Source organism: Podarcis melisellensis (assembly GCF_964234715.1).
Source record: "Podarcis melisellensis genome assembly, chromosome: 13".
Lineage (NCBI taxonomy): Eukaryota > Metazoa > Chordata > Lepidosauria > Squamata > Lacertidae > Podarcis > Podarcis melisellensis.
Window position 1 is genome coordinate 5,686,101 of NC_138545.1, and position 24,578 is coordinate 5,710,678.

Below are 24,578 nucleotides of genomic sequence, written 5' to 3' on the forward strand. Positions count from 1 at the left end.
TGCTCGCTTCTCCGAAGTGCCCGGATGCCAGCAGCTCGGCCGCCATCTTCCCGACTCAGCCGACGCGGTCCCGCACCATTCAGTGAGCGCGAGCCCAGCAGCAGGTGCCGCCGCGGCCGCCGCCAGCCCCGTTCCGAGCCCCGCAACCGCCTCGACCAGCATCCCCGGAGATGTGAGTAGCGCCCGGTTTGCAAAGCGCCGCGGGGCGTGCAATGCTCTTCAGGGTGCATAGAGGCGGGTGCATGTGAAAAAAGAAAGAGGGTTTTGACGTTTGCTCGCCGGCGCGAGGGAGGGAAGGCGGCTCAGAGCCGCCCACGCAATGGACCCCCGCGGGTGGTTTTTCCTCCTTTATCGGTGCTTAAGGGGAGGGGGTCATTGCAAGGAGATCGATGGCGTGCAATCACCCCCGGCTTGCATTCGTGTTTGTGCATTAGGTTTGGACCCCCATTTTGGGGAGGAGGGGGGGGGAGGAGGCGAAGGGCTTGGCCGCCGTCCTTTGCAAAACAACAACCAGGTTTTCAGGGCGTTGGGCTGGGTGAAGGGAGCGCAATGGTGAGAAATGCATGTGGAAACGTTGCTCTGCCCCCCCCATCCCCCACGCCAAAGCGCGTTATCCTTTTGTGTCTCTCTTCGCCCACCCACACATCAGCCTAAGGCGATCTAGGGAAGGAGGGGGGGATCACGGCAAGGACGTGAGGCGGCTGGAAGAGATCGAGCGGGGTGGGGGCGATGAGCCTTCCTCCACCTTGAAAGAGATGGCCGGGGGGGGTGCATCTCCCGCCACCGCCAAGCTTCCCCCCCTCCCCTCCTCTCCAAACCTCGCATCTTTCCTTAGGCAAAGGGATCAACTGGTTGCAATGTTGCATCTCTCATCTCATCCCCCCCTCACCTCTATCGGGGGGGGGGAGAGAGAAAGCCCCCCTAAAATAGGCAAGGAGAGAAATAAACAACATGCGGTGTTGCATTTCCCCTAAGATTGCGAGAAATAAATGAGGTCATCGTGTATGATCCTTCCCCTCCTTGGGGGAGGACGTATAGGAGAGCCCTGTTTTATTCCCCCCCCCCGAAATCTTCTTGATGTAGCCAGGATCTATTGAAGGTGATTTTAATAAATAGTCGGACATTCCGCTTTAATCTTGTCCCCATCCATTTAATCTCTGCTTGCTTTGATGGAGAATTGCCTCTTCCCTCTTCCTTCTTTTTAAATATATTTTGCAGGAAAAAGCAAGCATTAAATACATTTTTAAAAAAATTCTGCATGCATATAATGCTTCTGCTGTTATTTTTTTTAATGGGAGTGCCTGCTTCCAATCCTCCCTCCCTTTTTCTTCTCCATTAGCATACCTGGAGGCGATAAACTGATTCCCGTGTCAGTGTAAAAAAATTAACAGATTACCCCCCCACACCCGTGGTTACAGGTGTTAGGTATATGGTGGTGGTGGGTGCCTAGCGATACCCCCCTTCCCACAAACGCCAGTGAATGCCAAATGCTCTTATGGTTGAAATCGACAGAGGGGGGGTTGTTCTGAAAGCATCATCTGACCAGATATATGTGTTCGGCGCCCCCACTTTCAATTTTTCCTCTTCAGCAAGGCACTAGATACAGCCCCTCGCCACGTCTTGAAATAATGGGGATGTGCGGGGGGGGGGGCACGTTTAAGACCTGCCACCCCTCCCATATTCACCCTTTTGAGTATTTTTAGATTTTGCAAACGCAAGCAGATGACGCTAAAAATACCCTTTATTCCCAGGCAGTTGTCACTTCCTTGATTTTCATTCAACCTTTGCTGTTTGTTCCTCTTTTGTGGTGGCAGGAGGGCAGAGAGTGGAATGCCCCCCCTTTATTCTGCAAAAACCTCAGCTTCCTTTCATTGCTGTGATTGGCATCTTTGTGGTGTGGGCTCCCTTGGTGTGCACCATAGAAAGGAGTCGTAGAGACAGCACCCCCCCCAATATGAAATGAAATTTTCTGTTTTTCTTTCTGGGGGATGTAGATCCTTCACGAATTTTGTGTTGTCTTTCCCCAAAACGCTTCCTAAGCTCTGAAAGGGGTTGGAGATGGGGATAGGGGGATGACATTGTGGAGGAGATGGTAAGGCTGGATTTGGGGGGGCGGGTAAGATTTAGAGTCGGGTCTGTGTGTTATGGACAGGAAATGTACGTGCGTAAAAAGAAAAAGAGGCAGGAACAAGGTGTGGAGGGATTGGGGGAAGGTGAGGGGAAAGGAATGAGAATATGAATATATGTGTGTGTATATATATGTGTGTGTGTGTATACACACACACACACATATATATAAAATATGGCATTTGTTGTGGGTGCATTTTGGGGGCTACAGTGGTGTGCATGCCCAAGAATCGAGGGTTGTTGAGGGGGGTGTCAGGATGGCAGGCAGGAACAGATGTTCAGCCAGACTGGGAGATTTTTCTGGCAAATTTCTTTAAAAATAGAGGGTGATGGGAGGGCAAGATGATTTTGAGTCCGCTGCAGAAATGCTTGAGGCATGCTTGGCTGACGAGGGAGCTGCACTCTGCATGCACACAGATGGTCTAGAATTTGTTCGGGGCTGAAGAATTCAAAGGAGGGGGGGCAGGCATTTTGGTGGTGAAATCTGGGGATTTTGCTCCTGAAGGAACGGCTGGCACCGCTGGGCTGTGGTGGAACACGGCTCTCTGCGTTGTTAGCTGCCCTGAGATCTACAGGTGGAGGGCAGTATGCAGATTTAATACATAATAATAATTATAATAATAATTGCAAAAACATTCTGAGGTTCCAAGTGGCGCTTCCGTACCTTGTGGAGAAAAGTCCTCCCTTTTCTCCCTGCCCCCTTGTGGGAATATTGTGAGCTCAAACACAGAGAGAACAGCTGCTAAATTAGCAGATGATGATTTTGTAATGAGATTTAAAATAATAAAAATCAGCCGGTGCAAAAATTATAAACTTACATCGTTTCCCCCCACCCCCACACTGTGTTGGACTATGCGTACTTTTTTCTGCCTGAGTATTAATAAAGCTTATGCTGTGTAGACCTACAGCTATATTTTATCCACAAAAATCCACCAATATCCCACAGATGAGCCACAGATTTTGATGTGAGCTTACTCCAGTCTTCAGCGGGGGTTTTTAAAATGGGCCTACCGACCTGACTTGTGTACTTAATCAGATGATACTGTAGCTCAGTAATATCCTGTGTCCAGCATGTGAATTTAAAATGTATCAAAACTAGCAGGTTTATATGTGAAAGAGAAACTAATTAGCCAGTTCTTCATAACACTTGTCCAACAACATATTCTCTTTCTCTCTCTCTTTAATGAACATAACTCATTGCCAGCAGTATTATCACCCTTCCCTCCATCTCTGTATACCTTAAAACAGTGTTTCCCAAACTGTTTTCAGCTGGTTTTTTTGGACTACAAATCCCATCAGCTAGCAAGGCCAGTTGTCATGGATGATGGGAATTGTAGTCTGAGAAAAACGCCTGGAGACCCAGGTTTGGGAACCCCCGCCTCAAAGCAACCTTCTTAAACTTTGGGGAGGGGGGGGTTGCCCTCAGATGTTGTGGGACCACAACTCCCATCGTCCTTGACTAAACTGCCAGGGGATGATGGGAGTTCTAGTCATCGAATTGTAGCGTTGGAAAGGGACTCGGAGGGACATCTAGTCACGCAGCATCTGTGCAGACAAGTAAAATAACGGATTTGGGTGAGGGGACATACCAAATCTGGCCATTTATCAATCTCTCCTCCAATGAACTGGCATACTTTCCACTTTCTTCCCTGTCCGCCTTTTTGAACTCTTCTTAGCTTCCTCTGATTTGAAAACAATTCCCCTCTTTTTAGAAGGGCAGGGAGAGACCTGGAGACAGTGATTCTCCCAGTTCTTCCTTTGAAAGGTCTGAGGACCTTTACAGAATATATGCAAAAATTAATCAGATAACGTTTGTAAGTTTTAAGGGAGTTTTGTGATAACGTAAGTTAGAAATATTGTTTAAAAATGAGGTAAAAAGTAAAATAATATTGTAGTGCAATATCAATTTAAGAAATGTGGAAGAAGTAATTAAAACGGAGGATTATCAGACAAGCTGAGGGCAGTAAAAAAGGAGAAATTGGTGATAAATAAGATGTTTTGATTGTATAATTTTGTATTGGAAAATGAATAAAGATATTTATATATATATAAAAAAGAAAGGTCTGAGGACTTAAAAAGTTTATCCTTGTACCAAGAGTAATTGTGGTGAACACCCCCTCTAGATAGTGACAAAAAACCTTAATGGATCCGAGTGACTTGAGAGTGTTCACGTTAAAGACAGGATTGTGGGTTTGAGCCCCATGTGGGGCAAACGATTTCTGCATTTGCAGGGGGTTGGACTAGATGAGCCTCGTGGTCCCATCCAGGTCGACAATGCTGTGATTCTGAACCTGAAACACATTCCCATCCTAGGAGTGGTCTGTAAATTCCCCTGGGTCTCTTCTTGAGGGTGTGTGGTTGGGTTGAATCAAAGAGAGGAGAGGCCTAGTGCTGTGATCAAATCCCCTCCCTCACTTTGCCCTTCAATCTCCCCCTGCCCTACTTTCAATGAATTGATCTCTTCTCCCACTACTTGAAACTGCCTTTTTCTGGCAGTCCGTAATTTGGAAGGTGGGTTTTGTAAAGGAGACAGGGGTACGCTCTCTGAGGCTGTCCCAGGATGTGCAAATAATTTCCGGTATGCATTACGTGGGTCTGTGATTCTCTGTCTTGTGCCCTTCGTTTTTTTCTTCCCCTCTCCTGATGTTTAGCAGCCTTGGAAAATAAGCCTCACCAAGTTACTAGACCACAGGAATGTTTTACGGCCTTGCCTGTGCTTGTCTTCTGTTGGCCTGAGGCAGGGAGCCAGTGTGGGCTTGCCTAAATTGTGACGATCATCCGTGGCTGATCCGTGTCACGTTATATGGAAATGAACTGATCGATTGATTGATCGATCTTCCCCAGCCTGTCAAGATGTGCCTTTAGCCGCATGGAGCCTCAGCAGATGGCTTGACCGGAGGGGGGGGGGGAAAGGGGAAAAAAGAGGAATTGCCTAATATAGAACAAAGAAAACCTTTTGTTCTGAGCAGCTGATACAACAAGTACATTCTTTATGCCTTTAAAACAAAGGGGTAGTCAGAAGATGATTCAAGTCACCTCCTTATCTGCTGTGAAGTCATGTTTTGGCCTTGCAGATAACACCCACCAACCCCACTGAGATAACTCCTGTCTCATGAGAGCTTTTGTCACATCTCCCAGCTCAAGGGCCACATTCGCTCCTGCGGGCCATGTGCGAGTGGTGGGTGGGGCCAGAGGCAAAAGTAGGCGGGGCCACTCTGTGATGTAAATCCCTGGGTTTCCAAAGGCAGTCACATCCGTCCCATCACCTGGCAAATAGAAGGGGAAGAAATGGAGACAGTGAGATTTTACTTTCTTGGGCTCCATGATCACTGCAGTTGTGACAGCAGCCACGAAATTAAAAGACGCCTGCTTCTTGGGAGAAAAGCAATGACAAAACTAGACAGCATCTAAAAAAGCAGAGACATCACCTTGCCAATAAAGGTCCATAAAGCTATGGTTTTCCCAGTAGTGGAAAGTGAGAGCTGGACCATAAAGAAGGCTGGTTGCCGAAGAATGGATGCTTTTGAATTCTGGTGCTGGAGGAGACTCTTGAGAGTCCCATGGACTGCAAGAATATCAAACCTCTCCATTCTGAAGGAAATCAGCCCTGAGTGCTCACTGGAAGGACAGATCCTGAAGCTGAGGCTCCAAGACTTTGGCCACCTCATGAGAAGTGAAGACTCCCTGGAAAAGACCCTGATGTTGAGAAAGATGGAGGGCACAAGGAGAAGGGGACGACAGAGGACGAGATGGTGGGACAGTGTTCTCGAAGCTACCAGCATGAGTTTGACCAAACTGCGGGAGGCAGTGGAAGACAGGAGTGCCTGGCCTGCTCTGGTCCAGGGGGTCACGAAGAGTCGGACATGACTAAACAACAACAATGCCTCCCACTGCCCATTTATAAGCCCCCTTTGGGACCCTGACCCTTGAACCTTCACCCTTGTCTTTACCGAATGACTTGGCATAACAAAGTCAGACTTTGGATGTGCCTTTGCCTCCAAGCGATAAGCCTGTCCTTTATCTGATGTATAAATTACTTAAATTACCTTGGTATGTGCCACTTGATTGGAGGATGAATTCCTGGCCGGTTTATTATCGCCAAGAAGGTTTTTAAAGGGTTTATTTTTCGGAGGATCTCTGCAGTTCTGCACGTTTCCTGTTTCCGAGGCCAGGCGGCTGCTGAGATCCCCTCTGTGTCCTAGGGAAGTTGCCGTCTCTTAACAGACCTCAGGCCTTTAATTCCTCCAGCCCAGTTCTGTCCGCTCTGGCTGGCAAGAGCCAGCTCCAGGTTCTTCTCTCTTCCTGATTCTTTGAATTGGGGAGAACACCTGGGTGGATGGGGACGCAGGTGACGCTGTGGGTTAAACCACAGAGCCTAGGACTTGCCGATCAGAAGGTCTGCAGTTCGAATCCCCGCGACGGGGTGAGCTCCCGTTGCTCGGTCCCTGCTCCTGCCCACCTAGCAGTTTGAAAGCACAAAGTGCAAGTATATAAATAGGTACCGCTCCAGCGGGAAGGTAAACGGCGTTTCCGTGCTCTGGTTTGCCAGAAGCGGCTTAGTCCTGCTGGCCACATGACCCAGAAGCTGTACGCCGTCTCCCTTGGCCAGTAAAGTGATATGAGCGCCACAACCCCAGAGTCATCCGCGACTGGACCTAATGGTCAGGGGTCCCTTTACCTTTTCCCTGGGTGGAAGACAGAAACTCAAGAAGTCACTTTATCCTGAGTCACCTAGCTTCTTATAGACCACATTGATTTGCAGCAGCTCTCTAGGATTTCATATAGTGTTATCCCCCTGAGGATTAAACCTGGAACTTTTCATGTGCAAAGCACATGCTCAGACCCACTGAGCTATATAGCTTTTCCCGGGTCTGTGCCCTGCTACCTGTTCTCTTCTGGTGCCCCTTCCCATTCATGCACACGCATTGTGTTGCCAAAGTACTGCATTTTCCGCCTCCTGTTTTTCTCAGGGCACCATTAGATTTAGGTGTGCAATGCTATCTGCAATTGGAATTCTAGCTAGCTGGTAGTAGTGAATTTTTTTTTTTTTTTTTTGCTGTCTTGCTCCCTGCACAATAATGGGATGAGGAAGGGGACAGAGACCAGCAGGGTATCTATCTATGTATGTATAAAGGTAAAGGGACCCCTGACCATTAGGTCCAGTCGACTCTGGGTTTGCGACGCTCATCTCGCTTTACTGGCCAAGGGAGCCGGCATCCAGCTTCCGGGTCATGTGGCCAGCAGGACTAAGCCGCTTCTGGCGAATCAGAGCAGCGCATGGAAACGCTGTTTACCTTCCCGCCAGAGCGGTACCTATTTTTCTACTTGCACTTTGATGTGCTTTCGAACTGCTAGGTGGGCAGGAGCAGGGACTGAGCAATGGGAGCTCACCCCATCGCAGGGATTCGAACCACTGACCTTCTGATCGGCAAGCCCTAGGCTCTGTGGTTTAACCCACAGCGCCACCTGCGTCCCCTCTATGTATACCAGCACTTTAAAATCTGGGGTTTTGTTGATTAAATTCAAATCCTGAATGCACAGAGTGCTCTGTCCATTTTCTGAAGTGTCTCTAATGGCTTTTTGGAAGAAGCAGGTGCTGGAGGGCGTTGATTTATCCCTTTCGGAGCGCATGCTTCTTGCTTTTCCTTCTTGAGGACTGGTAACTTGAACCGCACAGTTCCTCCCTCCCATCAAACAGAAATTGCCACGCAGCTAGCTGAGCTGGAGAAAAAAAAGAAGTGAAGTCAAACTCACATGCCAACCTTGAAGGTACCTCCCTCTCTTTGAACTAGCAGGTGATAACTTTTGCAGCCTATACAGCAGTTGCTCAGATTTTGAGCTTTTATCTGGGCTGAACACCTATAACCTGCCTCAAGTGTGGTATAGTTGTTAGTGTTGGATTAGACTCTTGAGAGTCCCATGGACCGCAAGAAGATCAAACCTCTCCATTCTTAAGGAAATCAGCCCTGAGTGCTCACTGGAAGGGCAGATCGTGAAGCTGAGGCTCCAGTACTTTGGCCACCTCATGAGAAGAGAAGACTCCCTGGAAAAGACCCTGATGTTGGGAAAGATGGAGGGCACAAGGAGAAGGGGATGACGGAGGATGAGATGGTGGGACAGTGTTCTGGAAGCTACCAGCATGAGTTTGACCAAACTGCGGGAGGCAGTGGAAGACAGGAGTGCCTGGCGTGCTCTGGTCCAGGGGGTCACGAAGAGGCGGACACGACTAAACAACAACAACAACAGGATCTGGAAGAGCAGTCTTCAAATCCCCATTCAGCCCAACCTACCCCACAGGGTTGCTGGGGAAATTAAATGAAGAAGAGGAGAACCATTCATGCACCTTGAACTCCATGGAGGAAAAAGCAGAATGGAATTGCAATACTATTTATTTTTAGTTTTTGTCTTCCGGTAGCCAGTGCTTCCCTCAAAAGTCAGAGGGGTGGTGCTCTCTCCCATCATTCATTTTCGTTCTTGGTGGGGTTTTTTGTGCTGGTACAAGGTGTGCTGCTCTGAGCTGGAGGTGGTTCGATGGTTACTTAGCATCTTGGTCAAAATTTCCTGCACGTAACTGATTTGCTTCCCCTTCTGTCCATGGACCACCCCGACCTCATTATCTCGAGAGATGTTGAAGCCGTTAGCTACTCCATTTATCATCAATGTTGCCTTCCTACTGGGGCTTAACATGTTTCTTTTTTTCCTTTTTAAAATGAAAACATAAGAATAGCAAGCGAGTGAGAGAAACAAAACGAAACTCGTTCCACGTACAGTGGTACCTCGGGTTAAGTACGTACAGTGGTGCCTCGCAAGACGTTCCGCGATTCTCTTCGTCTAGCGGTTTTTTCGTCTTGCGAAGCAAGCCCATTGACAGCTTAGCGGATTAGCGCTATTAGCGGTCTAGCGGCTTTTAGCGATCAGCTGTTACGCGGCTTATCAGCGGATCAGCTGTTAAGTGGCTAAGCGGCTTAGGAAAAGGGGGGGAAAGCGAAAAAACCCCGCGGGAACTCGCAAGATTTTTTCGTCTTGCGAAGCAACCCCATAGGGAAATTCGTTTTGTGAAGCGCCTCCAAAACGGAAAACCCTTTCGTCTAGCGGGTTTTCCGTCTTGCGAGGCGTTCGTCTTGCGGGGCACCACTGTAATTCGTTCCGGAGGTCCGTACTTAACCTGAAACTGTTCTTAACCTGAAGCACCACTTTAGCTAATGGGGCCTCCTGCTGCTGCTACACCGCCGGAGCACGGTTTCTGTTCTCATCCTGAAGCAAAGTTCTTAACCTGAAGCACTGTTTCTGGGTTAGCGGAGTCTGTAACCTGAAGCGTCTGTAACCTGAAGTGTATGTAACCCGAGGTACCACTGTATATCTCTGTCCTTGACACGTCGAGCAGGGCCTGGTGTTCTTAAAAATGCAACGGGGGGGGGGGGGACAAAAGGAATAAATTTCTGAATTGGCCTAAGAACATAAGAAGAGTTCTGCTGGATCAGGCTAAGGGCCCATCTAGTCCAGCAGGACCTGAGCACAGGAACCTTCTCCCTTCCTGATATTCAGAAGCGTTTATTTTCTCCAACCGTGGGGACAAAGCGTTGTCGCTCTGCCTCGTAGCCCTTGGAGCTGTGTGTACGTGCTTAACATATAAGCCACAACATTAGCTTATTTTGCATCATTTGGCAACTTTCCCCACAGCTGCTGAGATTTAGCCAGTCCAGGATCCGGGCTTTACCATTTCAGACTGTTCGGGGTTGGGGCGGGAGCATTTCACGTGACTTGCCTGGGGGGGAAGTCTCTTGCATATAGAAAAGGTAGTGTGCAAGTGGAAAGGGTGTGAGCCTCTTCTTTCCTTTATTTATTTAATTTTAAAATTTTAATTTATTTAATTTATATACCGCCCTATACCCAGAAGTCTCAGGGCGGTTTACATAAAAAGGTCACAGTACAGTGGTACCTTGGGTTACATACACTTCAGGTTACAGACTCAACTAACCCAGAAATTGTGCTTCAGGTTAAGAACTTTGCTTCAAGATGAGAACAGAAACCATGTTCTAGCAGCGCGGCAGCAGCAGGAGACCCCATTAGCTAAAGTGGTGTTTCAGGTTAAGTACAGTTTCAGGTTAAGTACAGACCTCTGGAACAAATTAAGTACTTAACCCGAGGTACCACTGTATATGAGATAAAAAATAAAAGCAATAACCCAGTAATACCCCTCCTAAAAAAGAGCCACATTTTAAAAGGTTATGGGATGTGCTGCATCTCTATGTGCAGGGCATTTTTCTTTCTTTTTTTGAGGGAAGGAGGAGTCATTCTGCGACGCAAGAAGTCCCAGTTACATCACTTAATCAGAACGAAGCCTTCAAGGGCGCTCTCCAGATGTTTTGCATTACAACTCCCTTCAGCCAGTGTGGCCAGTGTCTGGGGTTGATGGCAAGCACTAGTCTACGCAGTGATGGCCAAACTTGGCTGTTTGGGGACTACAACTCCCATCATCCCCAGCTAACAGGACCAGTGGTCAGGGATGATGGGAATTGTGGTCCCAAAACAGCTGGAGGGCCAAGTTTGGCCATCACTGGTCTACAGCACCTGGAGGGCGCTGAGTTGGGGAATGCAGCCTTAGAAGCTCATCTCAACTTGCTCTATGGGTTAAGGTAAAGGGACCCCTGACCATTAGGTCCAGTTGTGACCGACTCTGGGGTTGCGGCGTTTGTCCGCGGACATGTGGCCAGCATGACTACGCCGCGTCTGGCGAACCAGAGCAGCGCACGGAAATGCCGTTTACCTTCCCGCCAGAGTGGTACCTATTTATCTACTTGCACTTTGACGTGCTTTCGAACTACTAGGTGGGCAGGAGCTCTGTGGGTTAGCAAACCCATAAAGACAAAGGTTTGTGGGGAAAGCTGGGCCCCAGCGCACACCCTCCCAAGACCCTTTTACATAACCGTGATTTCTGTCCTCAACATGGTCTCCAAGGGCCTGGGATTTCTCTCTCTTTTAAAAAAAAGGAAAGGGAGGGAATCCGATCTAGTAACTCATTTTTTGTTCTGTGTCATTCTATGTAGCTCTTGCTGGTTTTGTTTCTCTAGCCTTGTCTCCCCCCAACGGATGATCCCAGCCCTTTACTTGCCATTGTTTCAGTGGCGTCACCGTCTGAAAATAGAAGGCACTTGGGAATGTGTGTGTGCATGTCTGTCTGTCTGTCTGTCTGTCAGGGAATTGCAGGTCCCTTTCCTCCACATTTTCCTCTTTCATTATAGTTTCGAAAACGAGACTCAGTTGGTGCAAACCAAGGTTCCTGAGCCCAGACCTGGGGGAAACCCCCCCCAAAGCCTTTGTTTCTATGGGTGCAAATCAAATCTGGAAAAGGTACCCAGAAAACATGGGTGTTTCTGGAATTTGAGGTGTTCTGCCTAAGCTGAGCTGTTTTGATGTGGGTGGGATGTATTCCACGGGAATTAGACAATTTCATACTTCGTTTGAAAATCAGGGTCCCGTGGGATTTTTGGCTGCCCAGATCTGCTTCCTTGTGTCCTGTAAAAGCTTGATATGACGCTGTCCAGGTCTCCCTTTCCAGGGATTAAATATAGAGTCCTTGCTCTTAATCCCCCTCTAATTATAGCCTGTTATCTTAAACCCACCAGAGTTTTTGTAGTGCAGGACCCCCCCCCCCAATGCCCAGTAGATCCTCTCTTTTTTTCTTGCAGGGGCCGGGTGCTGTTTTCTTGCTTTAAAAAGGGTTGTCTTTTTGGGGGGGGGGGCGTTGCATTGCAGTTACAGTCTTTATTTTAGATTGTTCAGTTTTTGTGGCATTTAAACAAAACCGCTGATGGGGAAGTTTGTGCTGGACACTTGGGTAGCTGTGGGTGGGGTTATATAGGGGTTTATTTATTTATTTATTCATAAATTATTTACATATATTTACTTATAACATAGCAAAGTGTAATAACAGAGGCCAACTAAAACTAGAAAGAGATAGCTAGAACTAAACACAAGGTTGCAAGTAACACAGATGGGTTTTCATTATCCTCTACTTTGTGACATGAGTGCATTATAAAAAGACTCAGATTTCTCGATAGAGACTTCGTCTTGTCGCCCGCCCTCTCTGTTTCTCTTACCGTATATGTAAGCATAACCATGTACAGTAGCACCTTGGTTCTCAAATTTAATGCTTTTTGGAAGTCCATTCCAAAACCAAAGCGTTCCAAAACCAAGGCACGCTTTCCCCTAGAAAGTAATGTAAAATGGATTAATCTGTTCCAGACTTTAAAAAAACCCCTAAAACAGCAATCTAACATGAATTTTACAATCTAACAAGACCATTGATCCATAAAATGAAAGCGATAATCAATGTGCTGTCATATAAAATAGATAAGACAGTATTGCAGATGATAAAAATTTTAAAAATAAATTTCTTACCTGCACTGATGATAGTCATTGCTTGGATTGGCTTTTATCCATTTCCACAGTCTCAATCAATCAATCAATCAATCAATAGCTGAACCGGGTTCCACACAGTCACAAAAACAAATTAACCAAATAAGCTTCAAAAACAAAAACACAAAATAAATAGCAAAAACAAAAGTGCCAAACTTAATCCGATCCGGAAGTCCATTTGACTTCTAAAATGTTAGAAAACCAAGGCGCGGCTTCTGATTGGTGCAGGCGCCTGGGAAACAATAGCCAACAGCTACATTGGACGTCCAGCTTCCAAAAAACGTTAAAAAACTGTAATACTTACTTCCAGGTTTTTGGCGTTTGAGAACCAAAGGAGCATTGTATACTATTAGTTATCCATTTTCTCAAGGATGGTGTTCTGTCTCCCCTGACCCCACCCATTTTGACAAATTATCATTCTGGCAGAAGTTAAGAGGTGTTGTGTTAATTCCCTGCCCTCTGTTTGTACAGTTTCTTTGACGCAAGCCAACGATGTGGGTGTTTATTTTAGTTTATTCCATTTGCATCTCACCTTTTCCACACTCTGGAACTCAAGGTGTGTCTCCCATTTGGTCAGGTGCTTCAGCCAGGTGCCTGTGTGATGTCAGGACTGGGGCCGATTTTCAAAAACCTCTGTAGCCACGGACAACCAAATTCCGTACCAAGAGAAGCTGAATCCCGAAGCTGCTCAGAGTGGCCATTATTGATAGGGCTGGCCATATTTGTTGGGAAAGATAGTCCTGAATCTCCCCCTGAAGATAGAGAGATAAAGCCCTTTTGAGCAATTGAGGGGTGGGAGTAATTCCTGTACAGTGGTATCTTGTTTTAAGAACAGCTTAGTTTATGAACAACTTGGATTAGGAACACTGCAAACCCGCAAGTAGGTGTTTTGGTTTGTGAACTTTGCTTTGGAATAAGAACATGTTCCGCTTCTTGTTGAGCGTGTTCCATTTGTAAATTGAGTCCTCCGCTGCTATGGGAATGTATGCCTTGGTTTAAGAACGCTTTGGTTTAAGAACGGACTTCCGGAACAGATTAAGTTCGTCAACCAAGGTACCACTGTATGTATTAAGTTGCCTGTAGCAAGTATGAGTTTATAACAACAACAACAACAACAACAACAACTTATTATTTATACCCTGCCTATCTGGCTGAGTTTCCCCAGCCACTCTGGGCGGCTCCCAATTGAGTGTTAAAAACAATACAGCACAACAAGCTTTTTTGTTTGTTTTGTTTTTAGTTTTTTTCTGGGCCATCAATGTAATGACAACTGACGTAACACAATTATGTAGGAAGACGGGTTCCTAAATGTTTTGATGGCTGCTAGATCTTTATGTCATCACTTTTGGGAACTTAAATGCAAGGCTGGTGGCATTGTTATTTTGTTTTGTTCTTTTTGCTTGTAGGGAACTGAGAATGGATGATGCAGTGAAGGTTAACAGAAACTTGTATCTATAAAAATCAATATATAATATGGATTACAGTATAAGCAGCAGAGTCTACAAGCAGCAAGTTGCAAATATTATGATTTCAGTGTCTGCATCTGCAAAAGGATGCTCTCAGTTTCTGTCTACAAGACAGGCGCGTATCCGCCAGGAAGGTATCCCAGGGCTGTAGTGCCACCACAAAGAAGGCCATGCTTCTTAAATATTTGTTCAGCTAATGCCCCCACAATGCTTGTTTGGTAGAATGCTTTCTTTTGTTTTTAGAGGTTGACTGTCTGGTGTTGGACCCAGAACTACCTTTGAGGAGGCTTTTCCTTGCGAGGGTGAAATACCTCTTTGCTCATAACCTGCGATAGACATTTAATGGCTATTTATTACCTGATTTACATATGGCCTTTTAGGGAGCGCCCCCTCTCAAAAAATACCCCAGGCCTGTCCCCATGCATCACAAAACCTCATAAAGGCTTTCCACCCCCCAAACCGAATTGTGGCATGGGGTTACAGGGAGTGTTAACCCCTCTTCACTGTGACACGCCCTTCTAAAATATCCCCATGTGTTGCAGTTCAGGTGGCAAGCCTAATTATGGCTGTGTGAGGCATGATTTGTGGTGAAGGTTGAATCTGACCTTTAGGCCAGTGGGTTCCAGGCCAGTCCTTCATTGCATTTCTTTCTTTTATGCAGTGGTACCTTAGTTCTCAAACTTAATCCGTTCCAGAAGTCTGTTCCAAAATCAAAGCGTTCCAAAACCAAAGCGTGCCCTCCCATAGAAAGTAATGCCAAATGGATTAATCCGTTCCAAATTTTTAAAAACAACCCCATAAAGAGGAATTTAACATGAATTTTACTATCTAACGAGACCATTGATCCATAAAATGAAAGCAATAAACAGTGTACTGCAGTCACACAATCAGTAGCTGAACTGGGTTCTACACAGTCACAAAAACAAATCAAAAAGCCACTAAAAGGCAAAATAAATAGCAAAAACAGACAGACCTCAGCGTAACACTCAAATCGGAAGCATAACACTCAAAATGGAGCACAATTGGCTTCCAAAAAAAGTTTGCAACTGGAACACTTACTTCCGGGTTTGGGTTCCAAGTTGTTTGAGTTCTAAGGCGTTTGAGAACCAAAGTACCACTGTATATATTTTTGGCTTGAATCTGTTAATGACATTTCACAGTTCTTTGAGGACAGTTGCCTTGCTGTGTCTTCCATGTTTTGTTTTTATGGTGTAAGCTGTCCTTACTAAGACAGCTGGGAACTATAACTTTTTAATGTGAGATGAAGTCGGGGCGGGCAGATGATGATGATAATCACCATTTTCGCTTTCTCTCTTTCCCGCAGGTCGGCTCCCGCTGCCGCCGCGCCCCCCGCTGCCGGAGGAGAGGGGGGTGGCCCTCCTCCCCCACCCCCCAACCTCACCAGCAACAGAAGGCTGCAGCAAACTCAAGCTCAAGTCGATGAGGTCAGTCGCGTGGGCAAGGATGAGTGTGGGGCTGGGCACTTTGGGGGAGAGTAGCAGCCTCCTCCTTGCCACCTCTGTTGGATTGGGGAGGGAGGGGGGGTTGCAAGGTGACTCTTCCCACATAATTGCTTAGGATGGGAGGAGTAAAAAGGTCAAGGGACCCCTGACCATTAGGTCCAGTCGCAGACAACTCTGGGGTTGCGGCGCTCATCTTGCTTTATTGGCCGAGGGAGCCAGTGTACAGCTTCCGGGTCATGTGGCCAGCATGACTAAGCCGCTTCTGGCGAACCAGAGCAGTGCACAGAAACGCCGTTTACCTTCCTGCTGGAGTGGTACCTATTTATCTACTTGCACTTTGACGTGCTTTCGAACTGCTAGGTTGGCAGGAGCAGAAACCGAGCAACGGGAGCTCACCCCGTCGCGGGGATTCGAACCGCCAACCTTCTGATCAGCAAGCCCTAGGCTCTGTGGTTTAACCCACAGCGCCACCTGATGTCCCTAAGGAAATGTTACATCCTCCATTTGTCAAACTCCAACTCCCATCAGCTAGGGCAGGGAGGACAGGAGTTGCAAACCAAACCAGCACCATCTGGAGAGTTGCAGGTTTCTGACCCCTGCTTGTGAGAACCTGCTTTTTTCCTCTTCCCTCCCCATCACATTTTCTTTCTGAGGGTAGAGAAGCAGCTGCACTTTTACTGAACTTCATAAGCTGCCTTGGGAGCCTTTTCCGCTTCAGAGTGGGGTGAAAATGGCTTTGGATAAATGGAATTAGTCCCCTGGGCTTTTGCATAAGTGACACCATGACTTTTTGCAGAATTCTGCTGCTGGCTGAGGCCACTGCTGATCTCAGTCTTAAGTCTCATGACTGTTTCATACTCTCCTGTTGTAAGCAGCCTTGAGTACAAATATCGGGAAAGCCAGGGTGGAAGTATTTTAAATATTCTCAACAGAAGAAAGAGGCGCGAATGATATCTCTAAAGTGTATGAAAAGTGAGACACCTACTCTCACAAGTTTCCTTTTTTATAATTTTTTAAATTAATTTTAACTTATAAATTATAAAATGTACCACAAAACTTATCACTTATACAATCTTTTGTATAAAGATCATCAGCACCTCTGATGATCCACCGTTTTCACCACTTCTTATGCATTTTTTAACTTTATATTGCCTTTACATCTTAACAAATCATCCTCCCCCTTCTCCATTTTTACAATACTTCCAATAATACTCCTCACAAAACTTCTTGCAACCCTACAAACGTCATCTGTTCTTCACAATTACTTTTCAAATAGTCCGTAAATTTACTCCAGTCTTCTGTGAATTTCTGGTCTCGCCGGTTTCGAATCCTTCCTGTCAGTTTATCTAATTCTGCATAACTCTCACAAGTTTCCAGAGGGGGTGAGAGAGGAGACTTCTGGCGGTTGCTAATAAGGCCTGGCTGATGAGCACAGCCAAAATTTGCAGCACAGGGTTGTATTTTATTTACAGAAATATTTCTGTACCACCATACCATTAAATAGCACGACGGCGTATAACGCTAAAACCGTAAGATGCAATTAAAAAAACAAAAATGCAGATAACCGTTAAGGAGAACGGTTAATCAAAATAAAAATTAAAGTACTGCAAAGGCCTGTCAGCATTATTGGTTATCAACTGAATTATGTCCCACCCTTTTTTTTGGTGGCGTACATGATTCTTCACCTCCTCAATCGCCACAACAACCCTGTGAGGTAGGGGTTAGGCCCAGAGACTAGGACTGCCTCAAGGTCACCCAGTAAGTCTCATGGTCAAGCAGAAGCTGTACACCGGCTCACTCGGTCAGTAAAGCGAGATGAGCAACCCCAGAGTCGGCCACGACTGGACCTAATGGTCAGGGGTACCTTTACCTTTACCTTGCAATGGTGAGCTGGGAAAGGGAAGAATTCGGATAGCACGATGGCGTGGCTGCCACAAGGTGAGAGTTGAGGGGGAATCCAGAGACAGCCCAGGGGTTCGTCTTGCATCTATTTTCTCTCTCCCTCTCTCGGCTTTTCAGCCCATGTGCTTGTGTGAGAGATCTTGGGGTGGGGCAGATTGGACTGGCCTATTCTCTGTCTTCCTACAGAGTTCCCTGTGATCGACAGAAGCTTGTGGTCCTCTCGTCTTTACAGTGGTCTCCAGGAGGAAGTGTGAAGCTGTACTGGCAGCTGTGTGGCGTAATCAGTGCCGGATTTACGTATAAGCTAGACAAGCTACAGCTTAGGGCCCCATTCTCTTGGCCCTTTTTCTCTTTGACATCTGGTGGGAGGGCGTTCCACAGGGCGGGTGCCACTACTGAGAAGGCCCTCTGCCTGCTTCCCTGTAACTTGGCTTCCCTGTAACTTTGCCCCCCCCCCCAATTTTTTGAAGGTTTTTTTTTTTACCATATAGCATATATAGGTGAAGCGTCTCCACCTCCATCGTTCTGCCCGGACACTGAGGCCCAGGGCCTTCTGGCGGTTCCCTCCCTGCGAGAAGCCAAGTTACAGGGAACCAGGCAGAGGGCCTTCTCGGTAGTGGCACCCGCCCTGTGGAACGCCCTCCCACCTGATGTCAAAGAGAAAAAACTACCAAACTTTTAGAAGACATCTGAAGGCAGCCCTGTTTAGGGAAGCTTTTAATGTTTAATAGACTATTGTATTTTAATATTCTGTTGAAAGCCGCCCAGAGTGGCCGGGGGGACCCAGCCAGATGGGCGGGGTATAAATAATAATTATAATTATTATTATTAAACACAAAAAACAGCAACAATTTGTTGTTGACAAAGGACAGCTGGATGTATTAATAATAATAATAATAATAATAATAATAATAATAATAGTAAATTTTTATTTGTATCCCGCTCTCCCCAGCCAAAGCCAGGCTCAGAGCGGCTAACATCATCTAAATAAGACAATATGCACAATACAATATACAATATGCAAATAAAATAATGTTCAACATTCATTAAAACAATATAGAATAATATTAAATATCAGCATTTCCAAATTAAACAGAAATCTACTCAACAGTCACAACAAGTAGTTTCTGAAATCCAATCAATAAAACAAGAGCAAACCACAGTACACAACGTAATACAATACAAAATGAGAAGCAGAGATTGGAGGGTAGGGCAAGGCAGGTGGAAGGAGGCCTTGCCTGATGAAGTCTCTCCCCTCACAGTTCTTCCTCCAGGCATAGCTTCCTTATGAAGAATCCCAGGGCCGGAGGGTGGGGCAGTTCACATGATAAAATCACAATCTGCACTGAAGAGTGCAATTTGGGAGAGAGGAGGGTTTGCACCCCCAGTCGGCCATGAGGTGGCCTCACCCAGGGAGAGGGGACCCTGGGCCTGTCACAACATCGCAGGGTCGTTGTGAGGAGGAGAACTACGTGCTGAACCTTGCACATCTTGGAGGGGAAAGCGGCATATAAATCCAAATAAATGAATAATAATAATAATAGCCGCCCTTTCTCCTGCTTCTCTTCCTATTCCAGGTCGTGGACATCATGCGAGTGAATGTGGACAAGGTTCTCGAGAGGGATCAGAAGCTCTCGGAGCTGGACGACCGAGCCGACGCTCTGCAGGCGGGGGCCTCCCAGTTCGAAACCAGTGCAGCCAAGCTCAAGCGCAAGTACTGGTGGAAGAATCTAAAGGTAACCTGAAAAGAGCAGCAGGCACATGGGCGCCCTTTGAATGCGGTGCTAAAAGCCCTTCCTTGCCGAAACGGCCGTGCAAGTCTTAACTGGGAATGAGAAGGCTCAGCATTGCCCAGCCCCCAAGAATCGGTGTTTCAGTCTTCAGATGTCAGCGCTCCGTCTCCCTGTTCTGGCTTTGGGCTTAGCCGCACAGCCTGCATTCGCTCTATAGGACTCACACACACTTCCCCTTAATTTTTAGAGGGGGAAAAGTGCATCCTATAGAGCGAAAAATACAGTGTATATATACAGTATATATCAACATTTCAGTACTGTAAATACAAGAAGATCACATAAACAACAGCCATCATACAACAGCAAAAATAAGAAGGGAGCTTGACAGTTTCCCCATGGTCCTAGAACACCCCTTCCTCCAATATTGCTCTGGGTCCTTCTCCTGTAGTAACTTGCAAGGTCCCCATAGGCAGGGAGTGGGGTTCAGCTGCTCCTGCCCTTGCTTGTTCCCAGAGACCGGTTGCATCTCCTTGCAGCTTTTCCCAGCTCATGCTCTCGCTTCCCCCTCCCTCTTCTCTCCCAATTGCAGATGATGATAATCCTGGGGGTGATATGCACCATTATCCTGATCGTTATCATCGGTGAGTTTCCCCTTCTCGTAGCGAAGGCCATATTTTTGGGGTGGGACGGGTTGTCTTGTCTTTACAGTCATTTGGGCTCGTTCTGGGTCCGGGTCCCCAACTCTGGCGGACAGGATTGCACAGCCACAGGGGGAAAAGTTTCTATTTTTTAAAAAGCATTGCTGCTTTTGAGAAAAGGCTCAGGGCTGCTAGTCTGTTCTCTACAGAGCAAACTCTTCCATCAGAGCGAGGCTTGCGCCTGTTTTCCCCATGCCAGCATTCAGTGCTGGAGCAAGTAAAGCAGTCAAAAAAGAAAAGAGCATGTGCAGAGTTCAGCTCCCCGTGAGAGTGCAGAAATTGAGCTGAGGGAGTTTGGTTTTCAGGCAGACTGCTGACTCCAGTCATTTTCTTTAAGGCAACACTTTGCCTTTCTTCGTGTCTCCTGAATTGTAAGGATGTCTCGTTCGCCGCCATGTGGGTGGCTCATAAATCTGGATGCGACCGTGTTCATAATAATAATAATTTATTATTTATACCCCGCCCATCTGGCTGGCTTTCCCCAGCCACTCTGGGCAGCTTCCAACATTAAAATCAATACAGCATCAAACATTAAATACTTCCCTTCAGTTGTCTTTTAAAATAGTTGCTTATTGCCTTGACATCTGCTGGGGTCTCTAGAAGGGCTCTGGAGCGGTGTGGATATTGTTTAGGGCCTAGCCTTTAGGCGTGAGGTCCGTATCCTGCTGGAAGGCTTCTCAGAGGAACTAGGTTGGCTGCTGCAGGAATCCTAAGAACCCACACTGATGCCAGTGTGGTGTAGTGGTTAAGAGCGGTAGACTCGTGATCTGGTGAACCGGGTTCGATTCCCTGCTCCTCCACCTGCAGCTGCTGGGTGACCTTGGGCCAGTCACACTTCTCTAAAGTCTCTCAGCCCCACTCGCCTCACAGAGTGTTTGTTGTCGGGGAGGAAGGGAAAGGAGAATGTGAGCCGCTTTGAGACTCCTTCGGGTAGTGATCAAGCGGGATATCAAATCCAAACTCTGATGCAGCAAGGCACCTCTTTAGCTAGTACAGTCAAGACAACGACATACCTTACAGGGTGGTTGTGAAAAGAGCTGCAACAAGGAGTTGCATGTTGGTGCTCTCTTTGAAAGGGTTACACAAATGTCGGCAGGGGATGGGGAGAGGTGAGGAGACTTGAATGGCGGTGGGAACTTGGCTTGGCCGTTCTGGCTTCTTCCTCCAGTCAAGGACCACCTTTGGAAGGTGGTAGCATCCATCCCTCTGTCAAAACAAAAAAAAATTCCTTCCAGTAGCACCTTAAAGACCAACTAAGTTAGTTCTTGGTATGAGCTTTCGTGTGCATGCACACTTCTTCAGATACACTGAAACAGAAGTCACCAGACCCTTCTATATAGTGAGAAGGTGGGGAGGGGTATTACTCAGAAGGGTGGTGGGAATGGGTGATTGGCAGGTAGCTGTGATGAGCCTGTTGACGACTCTTTAACGACTGCAATAGGTCTTACAGGAAAAAGCAAGGGGTGAGAAGGTGAAAAATGGCTTTGTCATGTATAATGAGATAAGAATCCAATGTCTTTGTTCAGACCAGGTCTCTCCATGGTTTTAAGTTTGGTAATAAGTTGCAATTCAGCAGCTTCTCTTTCCAGTCTATTTCTGAAATTCCTTTGTAGTAAAACAGCTACTTTGAGATCTTGTATAGAATGTCCTGGGAGATTGAAGTGTTCTCCTACTGGTTTCTCTGTCTTGTGATTCCTGATGTCAGATTTATACCAAGCTCATACCAAGAACTAACTTAGTTGGTCTTTAAGGTGCTACTGGAAGGAATTTTTTTTGTTTTGACTATGGCAGACCAACACGGCTACCTATCTGTAACTCCATCCCTCTGGGTGTGTGTGTGTTCTGGGAGGTGGGTTACCTTAGCAACCGCGTCCCGGCTTCCTGGACCAACTCTGCTGCACAGATATATTTATTTATTGATAACAGCTGAGTTGGAGTGATATAGTTTGGGGGCGGCCGAACCTCGTGAGGTTATTAACAGTCCTTTCTCCCCTTACCCTCTCCCCTTCCTCCTTTTGCAGTTTACTTCAGCACTTAATGGAATTTATGGAGCCATTTCTCATCCAGGAGCAACGGCCGGGAGCAGCGTGAGGGGCAAAGCATTCCCCCTCCTCTAGATCTCAGCCATATCTTCCAGCCGCCCCCCCCCCCGCCTCCCCTCCCTCCATACGCCCCTTACACCCTCCCGAACCCCCTCCTCCCCTCCGGTGTGTGTGTGTGGGTGTGCATTGCGTGTGGGTGTCTTGTAAATAGCCTGATTTGTTATTTATACATATATATATATATATAATATAATATATTTTGTCTGTTTGTAGATTTATTACTAGACTTTCCATGTGTCATGGAATCTTTCCCCCCTTCCTCTTCTCCTGCCAAGCCCCAACTTCTCTCTTTCTCTCTCTGACAGTGTTTTTTCAGTGTCTTGGTTTTTAACTGAAATCTTCAAGGACCAATAACTCCCAGTGATCCTTAACCCTTCTCCCAACTTAGCTGGGCTCAGAAACTCCTAAGGCGCTCTGCCCACCGCACTTCCTCCCCATGCAAAAAATTAAAATATGTCATCCGGATACTAATGTTGCAACAGTCTTGGGTTGTGGATTTTCCTGCCCAGCCTACTATCTTTTACAGCCCAAGACCCTTTGCCTCTTGAAACCGCTGTAACATTGGACTAGATTGCGGTGTGTTAGGGTGTCGGGAATTTCTTTGCCTGCTCTCTCTTTTGATCCCAGCCCCTTCCGTGGCGGGGAAGAACCTCTACCCTTCGTGATCTTCTGTAACATTCCTGGAGTTGTGCTGTGTGCTGTGTCTTCGAAGTAACCAACACTATACCTTATAATTCCCTCTCCCCCCCCCCCCCCGGTGCAGGGAACAGCTCTGTTTTGGGAATCCCACAACAGCCCTCTCCTCGCCTCCTCCCGCCACTTACGGGAGAGGCGGACGATTTTCCTGCCATAGATGTCCTAAATGAAAACTGCCTCTCTTTTTTTGATAATAATAATAAAAATACGAGTATACAAGGTAATATAACGTGTACATTCCAGACCTGCCCGGTAAAGGAGCCGAGGTTATTGAAATCGGGGAAGCAGGATAGCTGCCCACACCCCAAAATATGACTCCCCAGTCCTCCTCTTCTTGCAATCACTGCCTATTTGCCGGGAATTGGGGTATCTTCATTCGTGTCTGGGTAACAAGCAAGCTAGGGTTCTGCCTTTGGTTCCTTTCAGAAGTGTGTTTAAGTGTTGTGTTGAAAGCACAGATAACTAGCAGATTCGACGTCAAGTGATACGGGGATTGCGGGGAGCGTTGCTGTTTAATAATCCTCGGAGCAAGAAAATATCTTTCTTCCCCATGCTTGGGAAATTCTATTTGGGCCAGTTTTGCGCTATAGCAAAATAGTTTTTCTGTGTCTACTCTCTCAACTTCTGAATGGAACTACTAGCAAGGGAGGGGTGTGTGTTGTGTGTATTTGTGTGTGTGTGTGTGTGGATGGAGAGACTTGAGTAGGGAGGAGGCTGGCTTGAATACAGGCTGTTTTTTGTGAGGGGTGGGGAGGGAAACGCCTCCTCTCTGCCCCCACTTCCCCATCCTCACCCAAGATCAGCCAGTTTCGCTTTGCAAATGTCGTAATTGTGATATTGTGACGAGTGAACTCTCCCCCCCCCCCCGAATTCCTGTTTAGCACAAACTGCCATATTTCTTGGCCTGTTTATAATGTCGGCGATGTGTGACTCTCTCTTTTTTTATTTTTTTTGGTACATCTTCCCCCTCCCCTCTCCTCTTCCCCCCTCCTCTTTCTCCCAAGTAGAGTGGGGGGGGGGCAAATGTTTAAAAAGATTATCCCTTATCCACTTCTGTGTTCCGGATCGCTCTCTTGAGGCCGAGGAATTTCAAGAGGGAACTAGGAGAGGTTCTGGATCGCGCTCTCTCTCTCTCGAGGCCAAGGAATTTCAAGAGGGAACTAAGAGAGGAGCCGGCGTTTCGCAGAATCACCATCGCGGCTTGGCGAATCGGGTGCCCCCTGCCAGTTCGGAGGGAAAACTTGGCAAGGGGCATCTTGCTAGCGAGATGTTGGGGCAGAACTTGCACCGTGTGTTTGTGGGGGGGGGGGAGGCTTAGAAGCCTAATTAACATCCTAGCTCCCGACAACGGAGGGAAACGAAGGGAGCTAGGAGGTTAGATGACTGGCACCTTCTCTCCTGTTGCTGGCAATTCTCTTAGGGGGGATGCTTGGATATTGTGAACTGCTGGGGAAGAGGGAGAGCCCACGGTCGTGGGGAGGGGGGCGCTATCACTTGGAGGAGGGGGAAGCTTTTGAGGTTGCTCTTTGAACAACAGACAGCAGCGGAGGTCCTGGACACATCTGTCTTCCATATATGCTGTGGAAAAGGGTGTGTTTCTTTAGGGTATGGAAAGAGAAGGGGCTGCAATTCTCCAGCTGGACAGCAGGTGTCACTGCTGCTCTCCAGCTCCCTGGATTCAGCCCTTTTAGTTGGAGAAAACTTCTGGTGGGGAAAGGGGACGATTTAAAGGTAGAAAAGGGGTATTTTAAGGGGTAGGGTAGATCAGGGCACAAGGGGGGGTGAGGAAAGGTCGTTTGCTTTGCTGCCCACTCCCCCTCCTCTTCCCTCTTCCTCAGCAGGCCTGGGTTATGCGGGAAAGGGGTTGGACTTGTTACAGACATGACCGGGAATGACTATGCTGTGAAAAATACCTGAAATTTGGAAGGGGGGAAAAAAATAGTACAATAAATGTCCTGTGGAGAACGCCCAA

General features: G+C 47.0%; 1 protein-coding gene across 2 annotated transcripts; it reads left to right on the forward strand.

Moving 5' to 3' along the window:
- Positions 1-24,578, forward strand: VAMP2 (vesicle associated membrane protein 2). Of its 2 annotated transcripts, XM_081887114.1 has the most exons (5): positions 1-172; positions 15,337-15,457; positions 18,955-19,113; positions 19,700-19,751; positions 21,830-24,578. In XM_081887114.1, coding segments are annotated over exons 1-5 (351 nt in total). In that variant the 5' UTR covers positions 1-170; the 3' UTR covers positions 21,847-24,578. The 2 variants fall into 2 exon arrangements, with proteins under 2 accessions (XP_081743240.1, XP_081743239.1); XM_081887113.1 differs by lacking the exon at positions 1-172 and having other exon boundaries at positions 15,278-15,457.

What these genes read in the sequence shown, in the direction of transcription:
- VAMP2 (XM_081887113.1), top strand. Translation starts at nt 15,293, where the DNA reads ATGATGATGATAATCACCATTTTCGCTTTCTCTCTTTCCCGCAGGTCG. An exon ending in CTCAAGCTCAAGTCGATGAG is followed by an intron (nt 15,458 to 18,954) that starts GTCAGTCGCGTG and finishes TTCCTATTCCAG; the next exon opens with GTCGTGGACATCATGCGAGT. An exon ending in ACTGGTGGAAGAATCTAAAG is followed by an intron (nt 19,114 to 19,699) that starts GTAACCTGAAAA and finishes TCCCAATTGCAG; the next exon opens with ATGATGATAATCCTGGGGGT.